The sequence below is a fragment of the Sorex araneus genome, chromosome 6 (genome assembly GCF_027595985.1).
Source record: "Sorex araneus isolate mSorAra2 chromosome 6, mSorAra2.pri, whole genome shotgun sequence".
Classification (NCBI taxonomy): Eukaryota; Metazoa; Chordata; class Mammalia; order Eulipotyphla; family Soricidae; genus Sorex; species Sorex araneus.
In genome coordinates this window covers 10,796,031-10,823,927 of record NC_073307.1, presented here as the reverse complement: position 1 = coordinate 10,823,927, position 27,897 = coordinate 10,796,031, and the positions used below count along the sequence as shown (strand labels likewise).

At 40.7% G+C, this 27,897-nt stretch overlaps 1 protein-coding gene across 3 annotated transcripts; it reads right to left on the bottom strand.

The window, feature by feature from the left end:
- On the bottom strand, positions 1-27,239 carry LOC129405505 (uncharacterized). Of its 3 annotated transcripts, none has more exons than XM_055141010.1 (3): positions 13,858-13,952; positions 12,308-12,920; positions 1-134 (listed from the first exon to the last, which is right to left on the bottom strand). In XM_055141010.1, exons 2-3 carry the CDS (start codon positions 12,647-12,649, stop codon positions 111-113), a joined length of 366 nt encoding a protein of 121 aa, XP_054996985.1. In that variant the 5' UTR covers positions 12,650-12,920; positions 13,858-13,952; the 3' UTR covers positions 1-110. The 3 variants fall into 3 exon arrangements, 1 of the variants encoding a protein (XP_054996985.1); XR_008630619.1 differs by lacking the exons at positions 1-134; positions 13,858-13,952 and adding exons at positions 16,329-17,676; positions 27,054-27,239 and having other exon boundaries at positions 11,723-12,920; XR_008630620.1 differs by lacking the exons at positions 1-134; positions 12,308-12,920; positions 13,858-13,952 and adding exons at positions 25,791-26,187; positions 27,054-27,239.
- Positions 27,240-27,897: the final 658 nt, after the last annotated feature.

Sequence of the window (27,897 nt, the reverse complement as noted above, 5' to 3'; positions counted from 1 at the left end):
CGGGTAGGGTGATTGCCTTGGACGTGGCGGACCCAGGTCTGATTCCCAGCATCCCATATGGTCCCCTGACCACTGCCAGGGGTGATTCCTGAGTGCAGAGCCAGGAGTAATCACTGTGCATATTCAGGTGTGATCTAAAAAGCAAAAAAAAAAAAAACCAAACCAGAATGACCATATCCATTCCATTCACCACTGTCAAAGTGTGACTTTGCTATCCTATTCCCACCCCCCACACACCCCCCTTCCTTTCCCCCATCCCACCCCAGACCCCCAGGGTTATGCTTCCCAATGAAGGCCGGTTCTCATGTTCTTCTTCTCTACTGTCTTTGGACATTTATTGCTCCCTTGTTTCTTTTTCTCTTTTGTTTTGGGGCCACACCCATTAGTGCTCAAGGGTTACTCTTGGCTCTGGAGGGGCTCAGGGAACAATCTGTGGTGCTGAGTATCAAACTCAGATCGACTGCATTCAAGATCAGTGCCTTACATGCTACACCATCACTGCAGCCCTTGCTATGTTTTTTTATATTCTGCATATGAGAGGGATCATTATGTGTCTGTCCCTCCCTCTCTCTAATGTCACTCAGCATGATACTCTTCATGTAGCAGCAAATCACAACTTTTCTTATAGCCCTACAGTATTCCATATATATACATATATATATGTATACATACATATATATGCATATATATAAACATATATGTGTATATATATATATACACACCACATTTTCTTTACCCAGTCATCTGTTCTTGGCCACTGGTTATTTCCCAATTTTGGCTATTATGGGGAGAAGAGATAAACAGAAACTTTCTCAAAAATCATACACATGGCAAAAACATGTATAAAAACCCTCTGCATCACTAATAAAAGGGAATTGAAAGCTGCTTTCAGACTGTTTCTAGCAATTTCATCAAATTTCCAGCTGAATGTTATAGATTATTTGGATATCTGTGCTGAACAAATATTTTAGAATTATTCACAAATAATTCAAATGCTTTATTATTATAATTATTTAAGAATATGTGTAATTTAAATCAAGCACAACCTGCTGGTCTAATATTCTCAGTCTTTTAAAAGGATAGTGAATTTTTTTCAGTGACATCTAAATTAGTTTTATAACTAGCTCGTGTATACTTAGGGATGACAGAATATAAAACCAAAATATTGTATGCTTTCCCACTTCTGTTGAGATATATAAGTATCTCAAAAAATGCTGCTAATGTGGTTGCAAGTAAGTCACATTAAAATTAAAAAGAAAGAAGCAACTGAGTGGTTGATACAGATGCATTCATAGTACACACCAGGTTCTTCTTCAACAGCTTTTCACACTGAGCCCTTTTTCAACCTCTTTACAACTGACAGCGTTAAACAGGCAAGGCTAGCTGTTAGGAGCCATTATATATGACTAATACATTGTTTTTACAATCCCAGAGAAAGCAAAAGAACTCTTCTAAAAGCATGGAGTATGTCAAAGATTTTGCTATTGAGGGTTCTAAAAGAGGTCAGGCAGAAGTTAAATTTAATGCTATTATAAGCCTAAATTATAGCCTGTCTTTATTGAAAGCATCTTGTAAATTCTGAGACCATGGTTTTCAAAGTAAGCTAAATGTTAAACTTTAACATTTTTAATTTGGTTTCTGGATAAAAACTTTTAAAGTTTTAAATTGATTTTGAAAGCACAGTTTAAGCTGATATTGGAAGCACAATTTGGTGGGCATAGGCTACACCAGGCTCTGGGTTCAGAATTGACCCCTGGAGATACTCGGGGGAATAGTGCTTGGGTTGGAACCAAGACTGTCCCGAACCATTTAGTGTCTTACCTCCTATACTATCTCTCTTAATGTTACAAGAAGATAATTCAAATTTAATTTTTCACAAGTGGAATATTAAACCACTGTGTTTTCCATGCACCATCTGAGATTCTTAAGGCAAAAGACACCTTGAGCAATTTTGTTTAAGTAATTTTGGATTTGGTCATGGGAATACATTATCAAAAGTGTTGTGACATTCAGGGCATTCAATTAAGATGGCCTCTCAGGTACATTGGGAACAGTTCTCAGCAGTTTATTTGGAAAAACAAAAATCCACTCCATTGCCTTGCTCACAAATTTTGTTTTTTTCAGTCATTGATGCTCAAATGTAATCATAATAGCTCAAAATAACTTAAAATTTTCGTTTTGGAAATTTTCATGGAAATTACTTATATGGGAAGAACAAGAAAACCAGTAGGCATCAGGAACAAGGCTCATGAATCACATTATTTTCTGTGGAAGTCGATGTGGAGGTCTCGTTCTGTTCAGCAGGGAGAACCCTTCGTAGGGCGCAGCCGAAGGAACAGACGCAGAGCCCGGAGGAGGGAGAAAAGGCATTTATTCTATGGCGGTTACAGTATTTTATACCTCCCTGTTGGGAGGAGGTGGTGCCAGGACCCCCAACAGAAATGCAGGGTGTGGCACGGGATTTAGCTAGTAATAAACAAATACTGATAGGATAAGATCAGTAAGATTAGGAGTGGCAACCTTTGCTAGGTGTGGCATGGGGTTAGCTAGTGATTAAACAAATAGTGACAGGATAAGATCAGTAAGGTAAAATGGCTCCCTACATCTCCCCCTGTTTTGTTTTAAATTAAATGTGGTCAGGGGAGGCATTGTCCGGTATCCCTTGTGACATAAAGACTCCATTTTTGCAGGGAGAGGAAGGAAAGGATGATCGGGTCTATGCAGGGGGCTCCTCATAGGCCCCATCAATCCTTGGTTTTGGAGTAACCTCTGAGCTATACCGGAATACCTCGCAGGGAGCCGGGCCAGGGTATCAGCCCTCCCTTGCAGTGCTTTGCCTGGCAACCTGATCCACAAGAATAAATCCTTGGGAGCCCGGCATCCTCAAGGTAAAGAACTGGGGGAAGATGAGGTCCTACAAATCAAGCCAAAGATCCTTAAACACTCGAAAATCTCATTTGTTACTCTAAGATATTAACCCAGACCTGGACCCAAAGTAGCACTTGCTGTAGAGTGTCCAATTGTTGCTCAACATCATGGTTGACAGTAGCCTGCATTGTCCCAAGGTGGTAAGAGTCATTTTGTCATGTTTAGACGAAGTTGTGTGTCTGGACCGAGGCTTGAAGAACTATTCCTGCAACAGCATCAGTGGTGATTACAGCAATGAGTCCAGGATAGCTGCGATCAGGGGCCCAAGGAATTGTCAGGAATGCCGGAGCAGTTGTGTCAGGTCTTCAGCCAGGAGCCCTTTATCGGGGGAGCGTTGCCATTCTCTGGTCAGGTTCACTGGTAACCATATGCGATCCGGCCCTTAATAAAATTATACTGTGGGGAGAATCTTGGATTGAGAGTGAAGAATTGAGACAGGTAGATAATGCACAATCACCAGAAAAGAAAAATCTTTTTGTGAGTGATCAGAGGTAGTATGAATTTGGGACTTGGTATGAATCCAAGTCTGAAAGTGAAGAGGGAGACAGGGAGGCACTCCAATGCAGACAGGATCAAGTGAGTATCCTAGAGAAAAAATTAAAAGGTGTTTCTTCTTTATTCGGCAGCTGAGGCATCTGTGAATCCCATGGAGGGGGTAAAAGAAAGGAATTGTTAGCCCAGATACTGGGTCCTGGCATGGTCCAATCTACAACCTGTAAAAGTGGAGGGTGAGGAATGTAAGTCCAATAGATAAGTTTAGCTTACTAGAATTCAAGAGGATTTCAACTGTTAATAACTATTAATGTTCTCCCAATATGAAATCTGGATTGAAAATTTCAATTTCTTTGTAGGCGCCACATTCTGATTAGAAATCTTTGTTTAGACCTGAATCTAGCAAGCTCCAAAGATACTTAGATCTTTTAAATTGCTGGGCTCCATATCACTCTGACCTCCCTTGATTTTGTTTGCCCAGATCTAAGAATTACTGACTTTAAACTAGCTCTAATACTCGAGTGTTCCACAGACAGAGACAGACAGTCAGACAATAAACATCACACATGTGCACAAATATATACTTGATCGATCAATCTGACCCTTCAAGAATGGCAGGAAAAAACTGATAGACTGAGAAAGGAAAGAGCAGTCCCCAGGGCAAAGTGAGCCCTGTCGGCCGATTGGGAACATTGCTCCCGTTTCTCTGCCTGAGCAGCCAGTTTCCTGCTTGTTGAAAAAACGGGTCAAGAAAGCACTTTTGTTGATATAAGCTGGCAAAACCTTCTCAAAGTTGTTGAAAAGTAAGCAGAACTAAGAAAGATAATGAGACAATTGCACACACACTAGGAGCACACGCACAAATCTTACTCCTGCACACGCTCGGACCGGTCCTTCTTTCACTCGGGTGCGCACCCCACTCACCACATTCACACTGAGACTCCCGATCCTGCCCTACGGGCATCATCTTCAGTCTTGAAGTAACGCTGGTTCCTGCTCCAGCCAGGCCAAGTCTGAATAACTGTTCTGTGAGCGAGACCACTAGTTGGTCACTCCCGACGCGGCTGACTGAGCAGAAGCAAGTTCCTGGGCAGTGGCAGAAGGGACACTGTCCTCAGAGGATTCATTTATTCTCTGGGTGGAAATCGGTTCAGCCAGAGCAGGTGTGTCGACCTGCCTTATCAGTCGTTCGGGGAGCCAGCGGGCTACACTATCAGCAGCATCAAATATGCAGGCTGATCCTCGGCCCCATATAAGGACTGGATCAGGGCCCTTCCATAGACCACTCAGAGGGTCTTTCCACCTTACTTTTGCATAAGTGTGGCTGGTGGAAGTATGCCAAAAACGGTCCGCTGCGCTGCGACCTTCTTTGTCCAGTATAAGAAAGTTCATGACAAACAAAGCATGAGATAGTAACGTCTTAGGGGAAAATGAGGCTGGGTACAGTTCCTTTTGTGTCCGAAGCTTTTGAATATATGTTTTAAGAGTGAGATGGGCTCGCTCCACTATCCCCTGCCCTTGAGGGTTATAGGGGATCCCTGTATGATGGGAAATCTGCAGCTTCTTACAAAAATGCTCAAACTTTTTTCCAGTGTATCCTGGACCATTGTCTGTTTTTATTAGCTGTGGTTTGCCCAGTACAGAAAAGCAGTGCAAGACATGAGCAATGACATTTTTTGAGGCCTCTCCAGTCTGGGCTGAGGCGCAAATAAACCCACTAAAGGTATCAATAGTCACATGCACATATTTAAACTGCCCAAAGGAAGGAATATGAGTGACATCCATTTGCCAGATAGCATTAGGGACTAGTCCTCGGGGATTGACCCCTAAGTGAGGCACGGGTAGAAGGGATACACAGGAAGGGCACTGGCGCACAATCTGCCGTGCCTGCTCACGCGTGATTTTAAACATAAGGCGGAGAGTTTGAGCATTCAGATGGTGAAGGGCATGTGCAGTTGTGGCCTCCTGCAGCGGATCTGCTTGTAGAGTTAGCGCTGTGAAAGATCGGGTGGCCAAATCTGCCAAGTGATTACCTGCCGCCAGTGGCCCAGGGAGGTTAGTGTGGGCACGAAGATGACCTATGAAAAATGGAGCTCGCCGGGAGCGAATATACTGTTGGATTTGCAAAAACAATGACGTTGCGGGGGAGGAGGGTTTAATGTAACTAATAGTCTCCAGTAATGGTATAGAGAAGGCCACATAGGCACTATCCGTGTATAAATTGAAAGGAAGAAGGGAAAAATTTTTAAAAACCATTAGAACAGCTGTGAGTTCAACCAGCTGAGCAGAGGACTCCTTTGTGGAAAAAGAAACAGTCTCACCCTCACAGGCATAGGCGGCCTGGCCATTAGAGGATCCATCAGTGAAAATCACTTTAGCCCCAGGGATAGGGCTGGTCTTAGTGACAACAGGAAAAACCCATTGATGTAAAGCCATAAATTGTATCAACTTATTGGGGGGATAATGATTATCTAAAATTCCTGAAAAGGAAGCGCAGGAGATGGGCCAATCATCAGTATTTTGAAGAAGCCAATCTATCTGTTCCTTATTGTAGGGTTGAATAACATAAGCCGGTTCAAGACCAAAGTGTCTGCGAGAGAAACTCCTTCCTTCAATAATTAAGGATGCCACTAAGAGATAGTAGGGTACAAGAACTTTCTTTGGTGTGGCAGGAAGGTGAATCCAAGAAACAGGGTTTTCCTGCCAAATTAAGCCCGTGGGAGAATGAGGAGTAGCGAAGATAAGGAGGTGAAAAGGGCGCTGATAATCTAGAGAGCAAACAAAGTGACCTTCAATCGCTTTTTCTATGAGAACTAGGGATTCTCGGGCTGCTGGTGTCAGACTCCGAGGGGAAGAAGGGTCAGCATCACCGCGCAAAAGGTCATAAAGGGGCATAAGGTCTCCTTTGGTAAGTTTCAGATAGGGACTGAGCCATGTAATATGCCCAAGCAGTTGTTGAAAATCATGTAGTGTCTTTAATGAAGTAAGCTTCAGCTGCGTTTTTTGCAAAAGTACACGGGACTCCTGAAGACGAAATCCAAGAAAGGTATAAGGGTCAGCGATCTGAATTTTTTCGGGGGCAATTTGAAAGCCAGACTGAGTAAACGCACGGATCACCTGATTGCAACAGAGCATAGTGGCCTGTGGGTCAGATCCAGCAAGCAGTATATCATCCATATAATGGATCATATAGATGTCGGGCCATTGTGCCCTAATGGGAGCAAGAATTTGAGCCACAAATTTTTGACACAGTGTGGGGCTATTTGCCATTCCCTGGGGTAAAACCTTCCATTGAAAACGTTGCATGGGCTCTTTATAATTAATAGCTGGCAAACTAAAGGCAAAACGGGGGCGATCATCAGGATGCAAGGGAATTGAGAAGAAGCAGTCTTTTAAATCGAGTACTATCTTATACATTTCTGAAGGGATGGCTGCTGGGGACGGCAGTCCAGGTTGAAGCGCCCCGAAAATGACCATGGTTTTAGTTACTGCTCGTAGATCCTGTAGCAGTCGCCAACTGCCGTTTTTCTTTTTTATAACAAAAATGGGTGTGTTCCAGGGGGAAGAGGTGGGTTCTATGTGTCCCGCCGCGAGTTGTTCCTGCACTAACAACCTGGCAGCCTGTAATTTTTCAGTGGGAAGCGGCCACTGGTCCACCCATACAGGCTCATTGGACTTCCATATGATCTTATCCGTATGGGGTGCAGGAGGAGCAGTGGCAGTTACTGAGAATAAACCTAAGCCTGTGCGGTCATTTTTCACTGGGTCGAGGGCTAGCGGCGCAGGCGTGCCCTGGAGGTATTTTCCTAGAACCTTTCCGGGAGAATAACCTGCTGAAAGGAGCATGTCTAGGCCCTTGGCATCAATTAGTATAAGGTCCATCTGTGAAAGAATATCCCTGCCCCAGAGATTGAGTGGGAGTCCGGGCAGAACATAGGGGCGTACCATCCCGGATTTTCCCTCCTTGGTGCGCCAATCAAGCGTAAATGAGCTTAACATAGGGTTTTGGGATTGACCTATACCCTGAAGGTGAGTCAATGAGGGGGTGAGGGGCCACCTTTTTGGCCAGTCTTTTTCAGCAATGACTGTTACATCCGCACCAGTGTCAATCAGACCTAAAAATTCCTTCCCGTTGATCTCTAAAGTCATCAAGCCCTTGTGATTAAGAATGCGTTGGGCAAAAAATGCAAAAGTCTCTGACATTGGGGGTGGTTTTTGTACTGTTGTTATTGGAATGAGTATTAGCTGTGCTAGCCGCGCACCAGCGTCCAAGACTGAAAATGGGGAGAGTGATTCAACTACTACTCCAATCTGCCTTTGAAAATCAGCATCTATAATCCCGGGGAGTACTTGCACGCCCTGAGGGAGCATATTGCCTCGCCCAATAATTAGGCCAAAAGTTCCAGATGGCAAAGGGCCACAGGCGTTGACATACACTATCTGGGGTCCCTGTTCTTTAACTAATATTGTGCGGGAGGTGGCACAGAGATCCAATCCGGCTGAGTATGGGATGACTCTGCAGAGGGGTTGGGTGCCGATGGGTTGAACAGCCCATGATTTTGAGGTGCCCCGGTCATGGGAGAGGGAGCGAATTGGGGGCTGGACGCCGATGGGTTGAACGGCCCATGATTCTGAGGTGCCCCAGACACGGGAGAGGGAGCGGACTGGGGGCCCTGGGGCTGGCCCTGTGCCCAGTTTCCCGGCCTGGCCTTCTGGCGGCACTCTGACGCCCAGTGGAAACCCTGTTTGCACTTAGGGCAAGGACTTCTAGGTCTGGGCCGCGATTTTTTATTGGGACAGTTTCTTAAGAAATGTCCAGGCTGCCGACAGCCAAAGCACAGCTTGTTCTGACTGCTCGATGGTTGAATAGAGAACTGTTTGAAGGCAGCCCCTATAGCATGCCCTATTTTTTGGGTGGTGGGATCAACCTCGGAGCATAGCCGAATGTATTCTGAGAGGGTCTTCCCACGCTTATAGGGGCGGAGTGTAGCCTGGCAGATGGGATTAGCATTCTCATAGGCCAAATGGCGGATCAACTCATTATCCGTCTCTTCGTTTCCCATGAGTTTTTCAGCCGCCTCCGTGAGGCGCCCTATGAAATCACTATAGGGCTCGTTAGCTCCCTGACGAACCTTGGCTAAGGATGTTACCACCGACCCTTTAGAGGGAAGTGCCTTCCAGGCCCGGAGGGCAGCCACATGTATTTGGGCAAGTAGCCCTGGGGGAAATTGAGCCTGCACCTCATTAGAATCAAAGGGTGCCTGACCCTGAAATTTAGCAAAGATCCAGGATGAGGAAGAGCCTCCTGCCTCGACGTTGCGGCGCGCCATTTCTTGGCATCGTTCTAAATAATCTGCTTTCCACAAGAGATAGTCTCCCCTACTCAGGACAGCCTTAGCGACTGAGAACCAGTCGTTCGGCGTGAGCCATCCCTCACAAAAGGAGTCCAAAAGGCCAAGCGTAAAAGGAGCAGTGGGGCCGCAAGAAGAGACAGCAGCCTTTAAATCTTTCAGGTCTTCGAATTTCAATCTACGGTAGCTTTGGCGGATTGGTGCCTGCGGAGCTACGTCCTGAGGGGAATTTTCCTCTTGGGAATGTGCCCCTTCCTCAGGCTGATCGGCCTCCTCAACTTCTCTGTCTGAGGGATCATCATCAGGTGGAGCCGTGGCAGAGGTGGGGTATTTGGGGGCCCGAGAATGGGACCTGGTAACTGGGAAGGCAGCCATAGGTTTTGAAGCTAGAGTGTGGCAGGGCGGAGGAGAGACCGAATTTGCACTAGATTCTTGGGAGAGGGTAGAAGGCTGCAGGGCACTCACTAGTTCCTGAACCACCTGCCTTATTAAGGCAGCGGTGTCCTGGGCAAGCTGGCGGGGTGCCTCACTGGCGTATGGGGGATTAAAAAAGGCAGTGTCATGGGACAGATAATGGAGTGGTGGAGCTGACGGCTGACACCTCTCCTCCTCATCTACCTGGGTAGCCTTGTCCTCTGGCTGACACCTCTCCTCCTCATCTACCTGGGTAGCCTTGTCCTCCAGGGGCAAGGATTTAAGTTCCGGAGGAGAGGGATCGGGGATATCAGAAGTCACAGGATAAAGTCTCAGAGGTGCCTCTGCGCAGGAGGAGTCAGTCCCCTGCATGGGGGGTGCCTCATCCCCAAAGACTGAGGAAGCCTCTGAACTCTCATACTTTTTCCTCAAAAAAATCTCAATTTCGGAAACACGGTGCTGAATCTCTGAAAATGGCTGACTTTTTCTCGCCTTAAAAATCTCATTTAAGATCCAAATAAAATTAGCGAGACAAAGGATGCAAATAACACAAAGGATGCAAATAACTGGGGATTCCCAGGAGTAGGTAGGGATGGAGGAATCAGAGGGTAAGTAGGCCATTCCCGCACCACGGTGTGTGCCAAGAGAAAGGCGACCCTCAGAAATACTCACTTTTTCCGTGAATTCGACAGCCACGTTGGGCGCCAGGTGTGGAAGTCGATGTGGAGGTCTCGTTCTGTTCAGCAGGGAGAACCCTTCGTAGGGCGCAGCCGAAGGAACAGACGCAGAGCCCGGAGGAGGGAGAAAAGGCATTTATTCTATGGCGGTTACAGTATTTTATACCTCCCTGTTGGGAGGAGGTGGTGCCAGGACCCCCAACAGAAATGCAGGGTGTGGCACGGGATTTAGCTAGTAATAAACAAATACTGATAGGATAAGATCAGTAAGATTAGGAGTGGCAACCTTTGCTAGGTGTGGCATGGGGTTAGCTAGTGATTAAACAAATAGTGACAGGATAAGATCAGTAAGGTAAAATGGCTCCCTACAATTTTCTACAGAAGCACACCTTCAAATAAATTAAATTAGATAAATTTATAAATTAGATATATATCTATAATTTTTTTTTGCTTTTTGGGTCACACCCAGGGATGCACAGGGATCACTCCTGGTTCTGCACTCAGGAATTACCCCTGGCGCTGCTCAGGGGACCATATGGGATGCTGGAAATCAAACCTGGGTCGGCCGTGAGCAAGGCAAATGGCCTACCCGCTGTGCTATCACTGCAGCTCCTATAAATTAGATATTAATGTGGTTTAAAAAAAGAGAGAACATATCTATAACAGAACCCAATGATCTGATAACTCCAAATAAAAAATAACAGTTATATGCCTAAAATCTTGGTTTTGAATAGTAGTAAATTTTACACTGTTTGTGTTAAAATGTCTTAAGTCAACTGTGCTGGGAATCTAAGCCCGTTCAGCCATGTGCAAGGCAAGTCCTCGGAACCAGGGATATTTTAAGTTTGTTGCTGTGATACAGGGATCCAAGTTCATTTTTTTGCATGCCCCTAACCAGTTTTCCCAGCAGCTTCTCTTGAAAGTTTTTCCTTCTTCTACTTCATACTCCTTTTGAAGACAAAAGATCTTATATAGCTGCATTATATTATACACCTGCGGGTTTGTCTCTTGAATATCAATTCTGTTCTAATTATTTAAAAGTTGGTTATTCTAATACCACAGTTTTGATTATGACAGCTTTAGAGTATAAAGTTGGATAAATAAAGGCCTTCCATCATTGTCTTGGCTTTCCTGGAGTTTTTATAATTCCATATAAATGTTGATATCATTTGATTTATGTCCTTAAAAACTGTCTTGATGGTTCAAGGGAGATAATATAGCAGTAAAGAAGGTTTGATCTCCAGAATTGCATATGGTCTCTCGAGTCCCACTTGAGCACAGATGGGTTTGGCCCCAAAATAAAAACAAAATAAATGCCATGGAGATTTTTATGAAGACTGCATTGGGTCAGAATAATGCTTTATGTATATGATAGTCATTTCAACTCTTTGTTCCTTCAAATCTATGAATGGGCCATGAATTCCATTTCATGGTGGCTTCTATTTCTTTTAGTAGTGATTTTTTTGTTTTCTACTAATATTTTCCATATTACAAACATCAACCAGATAAAAATAAAATTTTAGTAACATCTAATTTTGCAAAGAACACTAATGAAACATGTCACAAGTGGAAGAGAGGGTAGTAGTTAGGATACAGAAGGGACTACTAGACAATGACAGCTGGAAATGATCACTCTTGACAACGATTAGTGCTGAAAGTAGATAAATGGAGATACATGATAACCTTACAGCACCTGTATTGCAAAATGTAATTCCCAAAAGGAAAGAAAGAGAGAGACAGAGGGAGAGAGGGAAAAGAAAAAAAGGAGAGAGAGGGGAGAGTGAGAAAGAGAGGGGAGAGAGAGACAGAGACAAAGAGAAGTGCCTGCAGGCAGATTAAGGTTTGGGGGTGGAAGGAAACTGGGTGGTGGAAAATGTTCACTTGTGAAGGGACAATATTGAAACATTTTATGATTGAAATCCAATCATGGACAACTTATTAATGGTTTATCTCAAGGTGGTTTAATTCTTCTTCTTCTTCTTCATCACCATCATCATCATCATCCTGTTCATCATCGTTGATTTTCTCAAGTGGTATCAGTAACATCTCCATTCGTCCTAGCCCTGAGATTTTAGAAACCTCTATTTACTCATCCTTCTCAATGGTGCCACATTAGAGGCTCTTTCAGGATCAGGGGAATGAGACCCATCATTGTTACTGGTTTTGGCATATAAATACACAACGGGGAGCTTGCAAGGCTCTCCCATGCAGGCAGGAAACTCTTGGTAGCTAGTCAGTTTCTCCAAGAGGGAGGATTAGGATACAAGATGTCGCTTCCAAGAGCTTGGTTTTATAGTCTCTGGATGTTGGCTGTTGATGGGATTACACGGCACCAGCAGTTTCTGGGTGTGACCGCCTAGCTACTGGAAAATGGGGCATCTGGGTGGAAGAGGCCCAGTCCCAATCCAAGCAGGCTTGGAGATCTCAGCCCCACGTCCCACACACCTGGGTTCCTCTGCCGGTTCCTTCATGCAGGAGGCTCATCCGAACGTATGGAGAGGGGCCTTGAGCACAGCTGTGGCTGGGTTCCGGAGGTCTTTGGCTGCCAGCACTCTGCTCGGTGGAGAGGGGAAACTCAACCCACCCACTCTGAGGGTCCCCGTTGAAGACAGCCAGGCACAGGGGGCAAGAGACTCTCTGTCTCTGACTTAACTTAAAAAAAAGAAAATCTAGTGAAAAGTTATCATCATCATCATCATCATCATCATCATCATCATCATCATCATCATCATCATCATCATCTCGTTGATCCTCTATTTTCTCAAGCAGTCTCATTAATGTCTCCATTTGTTCTGACTCTGAGATTTTAGAAGCCTCTCTTTACTTGTCCTTCCCAATGGTGCAGTACTGCAGGCTCTTTCAGGGTCAGGGGAATGAGACCCATCATTGTTACTGGTTTGGGCATATAAATACACCACAGGGTGCTTGCCAGGCTACCCCCTGTGGGCAGGAAACTCTCAGTAGCTTGACAGGTTCTCCGAGAGGGAGAACTAGGCTATAAAATGTCACACAACTGCGAAGCTTCCAGGTGCTAGATTTTATAGTCTCTGGATGTTGGCTGTTGAAACAAAAATAAAGGAAAATAAGAAAGATACATTCTTTGTGATAGGAAACTAGTAAGTCTGATTTAGTCATCTAAAATATATATTAATTAGAGAAACATTTCATTAAGTTTTGGGTTGAGCTTTTACAAATCACTTGATGACATCATTATTTTCTTATGATTGAAATGTATTTTCTTGAGAACAACAAAATATAGATAACAGTATTATTCAAATATTTGCTGTTTCTTAGCACAATATTTTTAATTTTCCTAAGGAACAGCTCTCTTACTAGTAACTTTGGTCTTACTTTATTCTACTTTTCTGATAGAGGAGTGGGAGACATCATAGTGGCCAGATAAAGGAGAATATATTCCGATATGCAGCACTGTTGTCCCATTGTTCATCGATTTGCTCAAGCGGGCCCCAGTAATGTCTCCATTGTGAGACTTGTTGTTACTTTTTTTGGCATACGGGTAGCTTGCCGGGCTCTGCCGTGCAGGCAGGATACTCTCAGTAGCTTTCCGGTCTCTCTAAGAGAGATGGAGGTATCGAACCCTGGTCAGCTTCATGCAAGGCAAAGCTGCTGTGATATCACTCCAGCCATATTCAGGTATATTTTATTAAAATTGGTGGCCTTATCAATGTTCTTATAAATCTGTGGTAACAGAGCTCACTATTTTGTGACAAAATTATGGTTAGTCTATAGAGATATTTACAACAATTAGTGCAAAAAAAATCAAAACCCAAATTCAACATTTCTTAAAACACCAGCATTTGGCTATATTAGGCACAATGTCTCTTTTATTTATTTTCTAGTGATATTTATTGGATTTCTAGAATGATTCCATTTCATAAAAATAAAAACTCTCAAGAAAGTAGGATTCTTGCCTAAACTGAAAAATTATCAAGCTTCCTACCCTTTTGCAGAAGGTGCCAATATATGATCCTTACCCATACTCATGCTAGACGGTGCTGTGAGTATGGCTCTTGCTGCCCTCAGTGATGTTTCCAACTGAAGTTGCAAAAGACATAAAAGGGGAACCAGGGACAAATAGAATATTCTGGAAGTAGTAAAGAAAGGATTAAATCACAGATGTTGATTTCTGTGACTGCCCTTCCCTTTATAATTATTTTTGTTGTTGTGGAAAATAAAACTGGACTAAAAAAATAAGACTGGGCTGGAGCCATAGCACAGTGGGTAGGGCATTTGCCTTGTACTCAGCTGACCCGGATTTGATTTCTCCGTCCCTCTCAGAGAGCCCGGTAAGCTACCATGAGTATCCCGCCCACAGGGCAGAACCTGGCAAGCTACCCGTGGTGTATTCGAACGGCCAAAAACAGTAACAACAAGTCTCACAGTGGAGACATTACTGGTGCCCGCTTGAGCAAATTGATGAACAATGGGGTGACAGTGCTACAGTCCAGTAAAATAAAAATAAGGGTCATCCTCAAGTGTGGTCTACTCTGAGTTATAAGCATGCTTCCATAAACTCTTAAGCCACTTTCCATTTGAAAAGAAATACTTTCTGGAAACTTATCCAACTTTCTAATATATTTTAAGAGTTAAAAATCTATAACTATAACTTTTGGCTCCAAACAAGATTTTTAAGATGAGAATTGAGACATTCATCATATATTGTTGGGCACGCATATTGTGAACTGAAATGGCACTGCCAGAAGTTTTATTTTTAAATGTACCAAAAATGTTGTAATAGCTAGGTGAAAGGAATTTGGTACTTTTATTATGATGCAGATAAACAATATGTGTGATGTGAATTCTACTATCCAGTCTTTACATGTTAATGTTTTAAAATGCATATTTAGAAAAATAGAAGTGTTAAGAAAAGTTTTAACCAGTACAATTGCTAGAACAGTCAAAATGTCAATGATAAATCATGTCTTTCCAAACTGGAGAGAATTACTCAATGGGCTGTTCACCTACTCTGCATGTAGGAATCCTTGGTTCAATCCCTGGTACTATAGATCCCCTGAGAACTTCCAGGACAGACCCCCAAGCCTAGAGCCCTTGGGAACCTCTTTGTGGCCCCGAAACAAAACAACACAGGAATAAACAAATGTATTCCACTCAGATCAGATATTTTGAATCTATTTTATGGAAAAACTCATTAGGAAAGTAAAACACGGAAAAATCTATGTGTGTGTATAGCTTCTTACAGCATTTAGTGAGTTGACATGTTTTGGCAGCCAGTATATTTCAAAAATCCACCAAACTCATTCAGAGTTTGGTGGATTTCTCTTGTTTTAGAAAAAGTAGCAGTTATAGGGCTTGGAGATAGGACTCCAGGTAGGGTGCTTCCTTGCATGTAGCTGACATGGGTTTAATCCCTGGAACACATATGGTCCCCTGAGCCTTGCTAGGAGAGATCTCTGAGAACTCCTGGGCTGTGGGCCCCAAACAAGCGAAAAAGCAGCATAATTCAACACTTTGAATAAGGATAACCTAGTAGTACTGTCATCCCGTTGTTCATCGATTTGCTCGAGCAGGCACCAGCAACGTCTCCATTGTGAGACTTTTTATTACTGTTTTTTGTATATCGATTACGCCACAGGTAGCTTGCCAGGCTCTGCCGTGTGGGCGAGATACTCTCGGTAGCTTGCTGGGCTCTCCCAGAGGGACAGAGGAATCGAACCTGAGTTGGCCGTGTGCAAGGCAAACGCCTTACCTGCTGTGCTATCACTCCAGTCCCAAGGATAACCTAGTAGTGATGCCATTTCATCCCATTGAGATTGCTATTGTCCAATCTGGATTTCTTTTACATTTTTCTTGATCAATTTTTCTGATCAGAACTACTGAATAGTAGTGATGAGAGTACTTATTTTGGTCAAGTTCCATATCTAAAGGGAAAAGCTTTACTTTTTTTACTACTGATTATGATGTTAGTTACGGTTTGGTAATATGGCCTTTATATTGTGAGGTATGTTCCAACTTTATTATTTTATCATACTTGAATATTTACTCATAGTCAATAAGATTTTTCAGCATCTATCAATATGATCAGGTGATATACATCTAGGACTTTGGTCAAACTTAGCAACATTTTTGAGAAGCATAATTACATTTGCAAAATAACTTTTTCTTACGTCCATCATACCACCATTTTTATTTTTTATTTATTCCCTGCATAAATCTAAAAATTAGCCAGCAAGCCTGAAAGTGATTTGCATTGTCAGACACTGTGGCCCAAAATTGTCACATGGCATAAATGTGCTGAGTTTTGTGGCAATTCCCATATTTCCTGAGCTGTGTGTATTGGCCTAAAAAAGTAAGGTTGTAACAGAAATTACACAATGAAAATGTAGTTTTCTAACTGCTAAAATTCTTCCCTTAATTCTGGGTAAATCACCTCCTGTCTCATATTTCCCAAGAAATGAGAAAAACAGAATTAGGAAATAATACTCACCCTTCCTAAAATGTTTCCAAGGGAAGCATTTGCATCTCAAATAAGATTTGTTCCTTTTAAGTTTCCTTAGTGTCTCTCTGATACCTTTGCTGGCGAGTGGTGGTGTCTATATCCTCAGTCTGTTCCAGGGAGCATTCTCTTTGAAAGATACAGGATTAATGGTGGCTGTAGAGAATCGACACCCCATGCTCTCTTTGCTTGATAAAGAACTCTCTAATAGTCAGGGTTACTAACTAGGTGTTAGGATTTAAAAATTAGAGTAGGCTTTCAAGTAATGCTATTCATATATCGATGAGAAGAAAATACTGCTGTTAACAATGTTATTATCTGTGGACTTTGTTTTTTTATATATTGTTTTGCTTAACTTTGTGGCTTTAATTAACATCTTTCCTACTACACAGATATAAACTAGAGAGTCATTCTACCCAATGTCAGCTGACACATCAGACACTAACTTGGAGAAATGAGAAAGTGAGACAGGGCAAGAAGATGCTTCTGACAGAGTGATACTTGATCAGTCCTCTCTGCAGTCTAGGGTGTAGAATCTTCGGGCACCAAGTCTTAACCCAGGACAAGATTTCCATCAAGTCATGTAGATATTGTTATCATTTTGGATGCACCATGCACTGGTACTTTGCAAAGCTCCTGTGAGTTGCCCATTGGACAACATCATCTAGCTGTGGCAGCTTGCTTCTACCAGAAATTTAGTCTCTGGTAATAGAGCAACCAGTAAAAGCAGAACCACAATATAAATGTTGATTTTAACTTGAGTCCCAGTGAGACATTTCCCAGGGGTTGGGTCCAGAGACATTTGAAGGGGTTGCTACAGCAACCTTTTGAAAACCATCATTCTCCTTTACTGGCCAAGGGTGTGATAGTAAGCTGATGAATCGTGGCCCTGTTTTATACAGTGTCTTAGCCTCAATTTTATCAGCTGTGTCAGAGATGCTGATGGAGTTGACTAGCCTTCGCTTTTTTGAAGATTGGAGGAGAAGAAAGGAGAGACTCTGGGTGAAACAGGCTCATTAGTGTTCCCAGATGTTTACTCTCCAAAGATGGAGTGTGTTTCATATCAAAAACCAGCCCTTATGCTAAATGTAGCCTCAGCTTCAATCTCTAATGCATCAAGGTCACAATTTTTATCATGTCTCCATTTCTGAAAGCTGACATGGGATCCATTAATCCAGACAATTTCATCTGAGCTGGAGACATTAGCTACTGAGTAGGTTGCCAGAAGCATGACAGCAAGATGGGCTGAACCAGAACTTCCCTCTCACATGAAGCAGCATCTAGAGCATCTGTCAGGAGCAGGATGAGGCTGTCGGTGATCAAGGATGCATCAGGGGACCTGCGGATGAATGAGAAGTGACTTCCGGAGCTTCTGACTTAGGGTATTTTCTCCCATGTCATGCATGATTGCTTGGTACAAGAATTTCCACTTTGCAGTTGCATTAAATGTCAATTACATCATTTAATGATATTTTCTTTATAAATTTTAACCATATCAATAGGGCTGGAGCCATAGCACAGTGGGTAGGGCATTTACCCTGTACATGGCCGACCCAGGTTTGATTCCTCCATCCCTCTCAGAGAGCCCAGCAAGCTACCAAGAGTATCTCGCCCGTCCACGGCAGAGCCTGGCAAGCTACCCATGGCGTATTCCATATGCCAAAAACAGTAACAACAAGTCTCACAATGGAGATGTTACTGGCACCCGTTCAAGCAAATCGATGAGCAACGGGATGACAGTGATGAACTATATTAATAGGGGATAATGACACTGTATACAAGGTTGTGAAAATGTTATATGTACTGTAGTTAAAAGTATATGTAATACAGCTCCTGCCGCCAAGATGTGATCCTGGGGGCTGCATGCGTGTGCGGCCTCTCCGCAGTTGCACGGGCGTGAATCCAGACCCAGCTTTTGACATGGGCAGCTCCTCGCAGAATGTCTCCAGCCTGAGAACTAAGCCATGACCCCATGCCCGCCCAGGAGGGGAAAGGTATTTCTCTCTCTCTCTCGCCTCTTCCTTGCCGGGGATGAAGGGCGTGGTGACCGCCATATTATGATGACCACAGATGGGGTTTACAAGCTTGCAATGATCTAATATCCAGAAGAAATCTCCCTGGACTTAGTTGCTAAAGTACAGAAATACAAAACCTCATATCTCTTCACAACAGGTCTGACTCTTGTGGGATACTCCTAACAATAGTAGTGAGGTTTGTGTTGAAATATTGAATGTAACCAAAGTAAATAGAAAGTAAAGTGAAATTTATCAGTTACAAGGCAGTGGGGGGGGGCGTGGGGGTGGGCGGGATGGGAGGGGTACTGTGGTTTTTTTTTTTGGTGGTGAGATATGGGCACTGGTGAAGAGATTGTTGTTTCAGCATTGTATGACTAAGACTTAAGCCTGAAAGCATTGAGATTTTCCACATGGTGATTCAATAAAATAAAATTCTTATTTAAAAAAAAAGAAATCCCACATAAAAAAGTACATGTGATACAGAGGAACAAACTATACTACTCTTACAACCAAAACAAAACTGTAGTAGTAATTGTGTCCTTGTCCAATTCACTTGCAAATTTATCCTATAATTTTTCATGTGACAAGTCTTACTGCTTTTTACATGAAAAATCATGTCACAATTTAATATTATCTTCATGTGATATATATGTTCTTGCAAAAATACCTTAGTGAGTTGTTCTGTAAAGTTTTAGGAAATTATAATACAGAATTTTTAAGGAAACATTAATATTTCACCAAAAAGTAATACTTTGGATACATACCTATGGTTATATTTGGCTCATGTTTTATGATTCAGGTTAAATATCAAATGGTCATCATTCTGAATATCTTTTTCAATATGGTAGGATAAGTGACCCACTTGAAAAAGTTAAATTTGGGTAATTATTTTCCAGCCTGAATATTCTGTTCTAGAGGAGATGCTGTAATATTCAGATATCTCATAAATGTACTTTCTTTTAATCCATCTTAATAATGAAATATTTTAAATTAAAAATTCCATTCTCCTAGCAAAATCTTTTCAGCTACTGAGGATAGGAAAATGACAATAGTTCTAAAGTCTCTGTGAGAACATCTATAATTTTGTTTTAGACGTGTGTCCATAGTCGATTCTTACTAAAATAAGTTCCCTAAATGTTAATAAACATTTTAAATTAACTTTAACATCAACGGACAACTGACATTAAAAATGCTGACCAAGAAACTGTCTTGCCTGCAACAAACTTTAGCAATTTTATCTTCTGTTCCAAAGCAGAGCACTTGAAATTATTTTTAGGTTTGAATACAACTATCAAAATATAAAAATAGAGGCTTCCATTTGATACAAGAAATGTAACAGAAGCAATGCTTAGGTAGTAAAACTATTTGAGCACCTCAGTTCATAACTATTCATGTACCATAAACAGATGTGTTTCTTATACTGGGATTCTGCTGTACACAAAATTACTTTATATCTAAAGCAAACACAGGCAATTTGTTCTATTATACAGGAAAACAAATGTTATTGTGGAAATCCTGTGGGAAATTACACAATCTTACAAAAATAACTAATGTTCTGCTTATGAAACCATGACTCCCACCGTGCTTTTACAGAGTACTAAAATTTCAATGTTAGTAACTCAGTAAATCTCAAAAATTTAAGGAAAAAAATGTAGGAAAGAGACACTTTCTGATGGGCAAATATTTTTCTTGTAAATTAAAAGTAACATAAAGTGGATATAAAGTTATCTCTTTTGCTAATCACCTATTGCTATCAATATTGCAATTCTTATATATCACATTCAAAGAGCAGTCTCCATGTGCCTAGAGGGTGGTGGGAATCAAAGCTGGGCCAGAAGCACTCAAGATAGGTACTGTCTCTCCAGCTCGATACTTTCTCTTTTAAAGTCCAAATGTCAAGAATGTCCCTTTACCTACTTACCTTGTACCTAGCCCTCAGATCTTGTCCAGTGTAATCATTCCCAGATATTATTGTCATACTGGTCTCTTCTCTATCTTGATAATGAGAGAGAGAGAGAGAAAGAGACAGACAGAGAGACAGAAAGGCAGATACAGATACAGAGAAACAGAGACAGAAACAGAGAGGGCGGGGTGGAGGGGAGGGTAGGAGGGAGAGAGGGAGAGAGAAGGGGAGGGTGAGAGAGGGAGGAGAGAGAGGCAAAGAGCCTGCTATAGAATCAGATAAGCAGTGGGGGGTGATGGGAGGGAACCTGGGGACACTCTTGCTGGGAAATGTCACTGGTGGAGAGATGGGTGTCAGAATACTGTACGACTGAAGTCTCATCATGAACAGCTTTGTAAGGGTCTATCTCACAGTGATTCAGTAAAAAGTATAAAAAAAAATAAAGTCCAGATGTCAGCTGATAAATGTATAAACAGGATGTGATTCACAAAATATATTAAAGCTTAAAATTTCTGGCATATGGATGAAATAACCTTAAATAATTTGCGCTGTCTGAAGTAGTTTTTGCAACTAAAAATTATTTAATTTGATTAATACATTATTATATGCATGCCTATAATTAATGTGGGTTATTAAGAACCACTTTGCTTTAAAATCTGCATTTTAAAATTTCATCAAGGAATTGAAGTCTTGTCAGCTTGCTAATGTTACTAGAAATTAAGCCTAATGTACACGAAAGTAACTCAAATCTCATTAGATGTTGGAATCAGTTTCCAGGAATTTTAGGCACTAGATTGTGATTTGAATTCATGTAAGGGATCTTCATTTTTATACGCATCATTTAATGCTGTGTTGAAAGGACTTCATAGAAGACAGTAATTGACCATTTTACATTTTTATATGGTACTTAGTCAATGAACAGTCTCTTTCATATATGTTTAAGTTCATTTAACAAACAAGAGAAAGTGTGGTGTGCCCTAATGTGTATCAGAGTATTGAAACTAATCCTAAATGTCTTTTATAGCAATACTCTAAATTTTAGTATGTTCTTTGTTTACAAGGACATTAAAATGTTAATTTCAATTTCACTGTAATTACATCTTAATACAATTATATGTTCAGGATATTAGATTTATCATATAATGACATACATACAGGGTCATAATTTTGTGATCCATTTGTTTGGTGGGTAGGGACCACACTCAGCTATGCTCAGGGATCCATCCGGGGGGTACATGGAAACAAAACTGGAAACTGGGTTTTCCAGGTGCAGTGAAGCACCTTAACCTCTGTATTGTCTCTCAGGTCCTAAGCGAAAAATTTTGCTGAAGTCCAAAATAGAAAATAGTTTTATTGAAATGATTTTTTTGCTTATAAATCTTTAGTTTTGTTAAACATAGTTTCTACGTTCACTCATTTCTTTGTGACCTCATATATACAAAGTATTCTTTTCAAAGCTACTTTTAAACCGATTTAGCTCATTTTTGTTATTTTTTCCCCCAAAGCAGTAGGACCTAGTTTAGGTTTTCATTATTAAAGTATATAGTGAAAATCTTGCCTTGGTTTCCCCTAATAATGAGAGCAAACTTCTTTTTCATGATAGCAATGTCGATATACGGGAAATGAAAATAGAAAGCAGTATTTATGAACACTCGTTTCAATATTAAAAATCATTTTTACCTAAAGGTATATTTAGTGTGGTTTCTTTTACATACAAGCATTTGTACTTATATTTTCAAAAATTCACTTTGTGTTGAGTCAGTTGAGTATTTTTCTCCATTATTGAAGTACTGTCATTTACAACACTAATAAGAGATTCATGCAAATTTCCTTCCCAAACCACACACGCCAACAGAGTTCCCGCTTCCCACCGTGAAAGTTCCAGAAGCCCCCTACCTGCTCCCTGCCACATTTAAATTCAATTCTATTCAACTAACTCTCCACTTCTGCTGCTTTGACCATCTGTTGCTCCCTGACTGTGCGTCTTTATATTCCATGTATGAGAGATGATTTTATATTTGTCACTCTCCTTCTGACTCACTTCAACCAGAGTGATCCCTTTAGCTGCACCATCTATATGCAAATAAGCATTTGCACTTAATAAGATTAGTAGCCTGTATGGAACTATGCTGCACCTTTGCATTTATAATGTCTTTAAAAGTTAGTATTGATTATGTTCGTATGACCTTTGTAAAATATTTTCCTAGTTTAATTCAATTAAAAACAAGTACTAGTCATTTATTGAGTTTTTCACTGTGAGGCTCTGAATCTTTTCACAATTCTTAACCCAAATGATTTAGGTATTGCCTTTATTTGCAAATTATAAGATTATATATTAAATAAGATGTATCCATTATTACCTAAAAATAATGGAGCTGAAATTTGAATTCAATACATGTTCTTCCTGATTGCAATTTCCTTATTACTGATTAACCTGCATTTATTATGATAGGACTTCTTAACTAGAGCAATTTCATTAGACATTTTAGGATAATGACTTATAAATTATGATTATTTGTAATACTTTTTGAACCAGTGAAAAATGGCAATAGGTTTAGGTTTATAGGTAGTAACTCAGTCACACTGCACTCAAAAATTAACATTTCTATCATACCACACATCATTTATAAGTAGTTATTTTTTGAGTATTCACCAGATAAAAATTAAGAAACATGAGAATCTTTAACAATTTTTGAAAGTTGATTTAACTATTCTTTTAGTAGTTTATCAGTAATTACCAAAATATGAATGTTGTTGGTATATGTTGTATATGTGCATGTATAACTTAGTAGTTTATTGTATGAGCATATATGTTTTTAAATACATATATACTTTGCTATTCAATGTTTTGTCAGTAATACAGAAAACAGTGGAGGTGGGACTAAAGAAGTCCTGAGTCTTCCTTAAATCAATTGTGATATAGCTGTTCTTTATTCAGATTCTCTGGCACAGCTTCCATCTTTCCCAACTCGTATTATTCATAAGTATAAGGACATATTGCTTTATATCTCACACTTAGCATTTGGGCCCTTAAGTATATTTTACCAAGACTTCGATCGGCCTACATGAATTTAATGATCAACCATTTAAGCTGCCACACTTCCAACTGAGGTATGTATGCGTATATCTCTAGGGGTAATACAAAGCTTTTAAAATGATAATTGAGCAGAGAATTTTGAGAACATCAATTTACAGGTATTCAGCTTTTATATACATTGCATTCTGCTGCAACATGTGTTGCCAAAATACCAATTAACTTAACAGAAATAGGAAAATTATGTAGAGTAAAGTGGACATATGTTGGGCTCTGAACATCCTTGTTCAGATGAACAGATGATGATAAATAGAATTATAATCAAGAAAAGAGAAAACTTTGGAGGAGTACTTGGAGGCTATTTTTTTCTCTCATGATACACTGAATTCCTCCAGATTGTCCTGTAAAAGTGCACAGCTAGAGTTTAAGGAGCTCACCTGCCCAATCTGTTCATTTACTTCCTCCAGTAGTCAGACGACCATTTTCTCAGTGTCTTCAAGTAGCCTTTCAATGTTAGGGTTCATTTTTACTACATCTGCAACCGTGGAAGGTGATATGAGATTTGTTTGTGCGGGTGGTAGTAATTGTGTTTTTTTATGCAACTGTACCATCATTGAGAAAACTAACCACTTAATTCTTCCAATAACCTTTGATTAACACTTTCAGAAAACAAGATTTTCATTATATATATAATATATACATATATATACATATACACTTGTGTGTCTGTGTGTATATATATGTTACATATATGTATATATATTATATATATATATGACCCAACATTGTTACTGTATTTGGCATATCGAATACACCACGGAGAGCTTGCCAGGCTCTGCGTGCAGGCAGGATGCTTTCGGTACCTTGCCAGGTTCTCTGAGAGGAAGTAAAGAGAGGCTGCTAAAATCTCAGGCCTGGGACAAATGGAGACGTAACTGGTGCCTGCTCAAGCAAATTGACCATCAACAGTACGACAGTGATACAGTTATATATATATATTTATACTATATATATATCCTTTCATTGCAGAGATCTCTGTGCCTATTGTTTCCATATTGCTCTGTAACTGAGTGTCAAGGTGGTTACACAGCTTCAGTTTTACTTTTTCTGTGACCCCTTTTGAGGTCCCCTATCATTTCTTAACAAGTCACACTCCATTCTTCCATGTTAACATCTATTTTTGTGTCTTTTTCTAACAAAATACACTTGCCTACAATTTTTTGCCCTAAGCTTTGCTACTAGTTATTACAGTCAACAAATGATCACTTGGATGGCATTGTCATTTAAATATTTGCCTGGAAATGCAAGTAAAAAGGGATCTATATTTTTGAATAATTGAATTCTTCTTTTTGTTTGTGTCTAGGCAGAAGAGAGAAGATACAGTAATGATATAAAAAACAGAAACAAGACAATAGTAATTTATGGATATAGTAATTTATGGTTATAATGCATTTTAAGCTTTTTACTTCTTAGAAGCACTATAAAAATTTATGAGATTCATTTATAACTTTCAGTGTTCATGTTTGCTCTAAAACGTTAGGATATAACTAGCAAAATGGTTGTCAAAGTATATTTATACCACATACACAAACACACACATATATATACACACATTATATATGTATATATGTATGTATACAATATACATGAATTTGGGTGCATGCACACATTTTACTATGTAAATTAATAAAATGCATGCAACTTTGGAATATTAGATTAAATGTGATTATTTGACAATTTCATCAGAAATGCAACTATTGAATTGGAATTTTAAAATATTTTTTCTCTGTGGAATTAAATACATTTGGTTCAAAAATTACAATGAAGCTAAAACTTTAGTTAATATGAAATTTCATAGATGTAAATTTTTAGTCTGAGTACCTTGAATAAACTCCTAAAATATCATATTCTTTTGCACATATTGATATTGGTTTCATTCTTGTCATTTAAAAATTGTTTTTCTGTCATTTAAAAATTAACTTTTATATCAGGAACATAATATCAGGAACATCTGATTATCAGAAACATCTCTGTTATCAGTTCTCATTTATAGTTTTTTCCTTAAGTGGTGATACAGCTTGAATTTTCAAAGAATGCCCTTTAATTGGAGGCACTGTATCACTGTCATCCCGTTGTTTGTTGATTTACTCAAGTGGGCACCAGTAATGTCTCTATTCCTCCCAGCTGTGAGATTTTAGCAGCTTCTTCCTTACTCATTTTTTCAAGCAATTGGAGGCTCTTTCAGAGTCAGGAGAATGAGACCTATCATTAGTGTTTTTGGCATATCAAATACGCCATGGGTAGCTTGCCAGGCTCTGCTGTAAGGACAGGCTACTCTCAGTAGCTTGCCTGGCTCTTCGAGAGGTATGTATAATATATATGTTACTGTATTTGGGATATGAATTGGAGTCATCCACCACAAAACACTTGTTCTTTTGGGGTCTACATTTTTAGCATATAATAATTTTCTTAGAATTGATGGGTAAAGGACAGGCTCTGGAGTCAACTCGTTATGAATTTTCTCCTGCCTTTAATAAATGAGGAATTTGATAGAACTTATGCCTAATTTATAAACTAGGGAACTATTTTTGACAGTTTGAAAATTATGTTATATAATGGTAGGTAGAGTACAGCTGTCATCTTCCACGTCAATAAACACTTCATAGCACTACATCTTGGACACGTAATGTGATTTAGAGACAACCGCTGGACTAGAGCCATTACTAACTGGATTCCACGGAACATTCAAAGAACACCTGGTCACCCACCTACAGGATGGTCGGACTTCTTCGTTAAGATCCTGAATGAACGGTTTGGTGCTCTTCGTGTTCCTGTAGCAAGCAGATGCCACTGGGACTAGCACACGACAGAAACGAATGGAGACATTACTGGTGCCCACTGGAGCAAATCGATGAATAATGAGAGGACAAGTGATTACAAGTGACAAGCATTACATCTTATGAATACAAATCACAGCTGATTAGTGTAGCAACTATTTAGTGATACCATCCAATACCTCTTCTGTCAAGTGGAACACTTTTTTTTTTTTTTGCAGGATTTCATGCTTCTGGGTCATGTGCACCAGTGGAGATGCTTGAGCCTCTGGGGGCTGAAAATGCAAACCCCGTTCCACACCATTTGTATCTGTTTTTATGAGAACGAAGCACCTTCCATTACCAACTGCTTTCAACTTGTCCAAGTAGTAGTGCCATAAAGGTTTTGGCATGGATCTAATATGTGAAAAGGGTGTCCAAATGCCAGTGTCTTTAGATTGCTATTGGAACACAGGAATCATAAAATCAAAACCACTGCTATCCTCAGTTTCAATGTCTAGATTGGATTTCAGAGCAAGAGTCCATGTTATGGGACACAAATGTGTCACCGTCTCTAGAGGACCCTTAAGACAATGTTACTTATATTAAAATGAAGACAGTGTGGGAAGCTTAAAAGTATTCCTCCCCAAATATCAAATCCCTAAAATATTTATTATTACATATTATTACAGGGATACACCAGGTGGGACTTAGGTCTTAGTCTTGGCTTGCTACTCAGAGACAACTTCTTGCAGTGCTCCAGAGACAATGTGGTGACAGGGAATTGAACCTGGGTCAGCCATGTGCAAGAAAAACACCATCTCCCTGTACTATTGCTCCAGTCCCCGTAGGTGTATAGTAAAGTGTTAAGTTCAATTAAGGATTTTTTGAGATGAGTGTCTTGAAACGTGCAACTAGGTATGTATTTGAAAATGGCGGAGGGAGACTCACACAGAAGAGGACAAGGTGAGGCAGCCACAGATGTCAGGGCAGAGGGAAGCAGCCTTAAGGATCAGGGTTGGTTGTGCAGTAAGCAGAAGGGGTCCGAGTCGCTTCATTCGTTCCCAGCCCATCCAGACAGAGCGTGGTGCTGCAGCCCCTGGGTTCCCATCCGATGACCTGGGTTTAGGTTTTTGACATCTAGAACTGACAGAGAAAGAATTTCAGGGGCTGGAGCAATAGCACAGCGGGTAGGGCATTTGCCTTGCACGTATCCGACCCGGGTTCAATTCCCAGCATCCCATATGGTCCTCTCAGCAATGCCAGGTGTGATTCTTGAGTGTGAGCCAGGAGTAACCCCTGTGCATTGCCATTGCCAGGTGTGACCCAAAAATAAAAAAAAAAAGAATTTCAGTTATTAGAAGTCACCAACTCCGATACTCTTAGGTTCTAGGTGAGTGTTCCCAAGCCACCATGACACAGCAGAGGAGGGCCTCCTGTTCTCAGATGCCACCCGCTGCAGTTCTGGTCACCAAATTATCCAGGAGAGGCTGATTCCAGAAGGCAAGGCCAGAGGTCCCCTGAACAGAGCTGGGTATGGTCCCCCCCGCAATAAAAATCCAGCATTTATGTGCAGGCATTTCACATGCAAAAATTATAATATTATAAGCCTATAATAAATGAATGAAGGGCTGGATATATAGTACAAAAGTTAAGGGGCCCCTTGTTCCCTAACAACACCTGGTTCTCAGAGTATGGAGATATAGCCCTAGGTAATCCCTCACTCCTAAGTACTCATACCCCCTCAATTAAATTCTTGTTTTAAATTTATTTACCAAAATAATGTTAATAATGG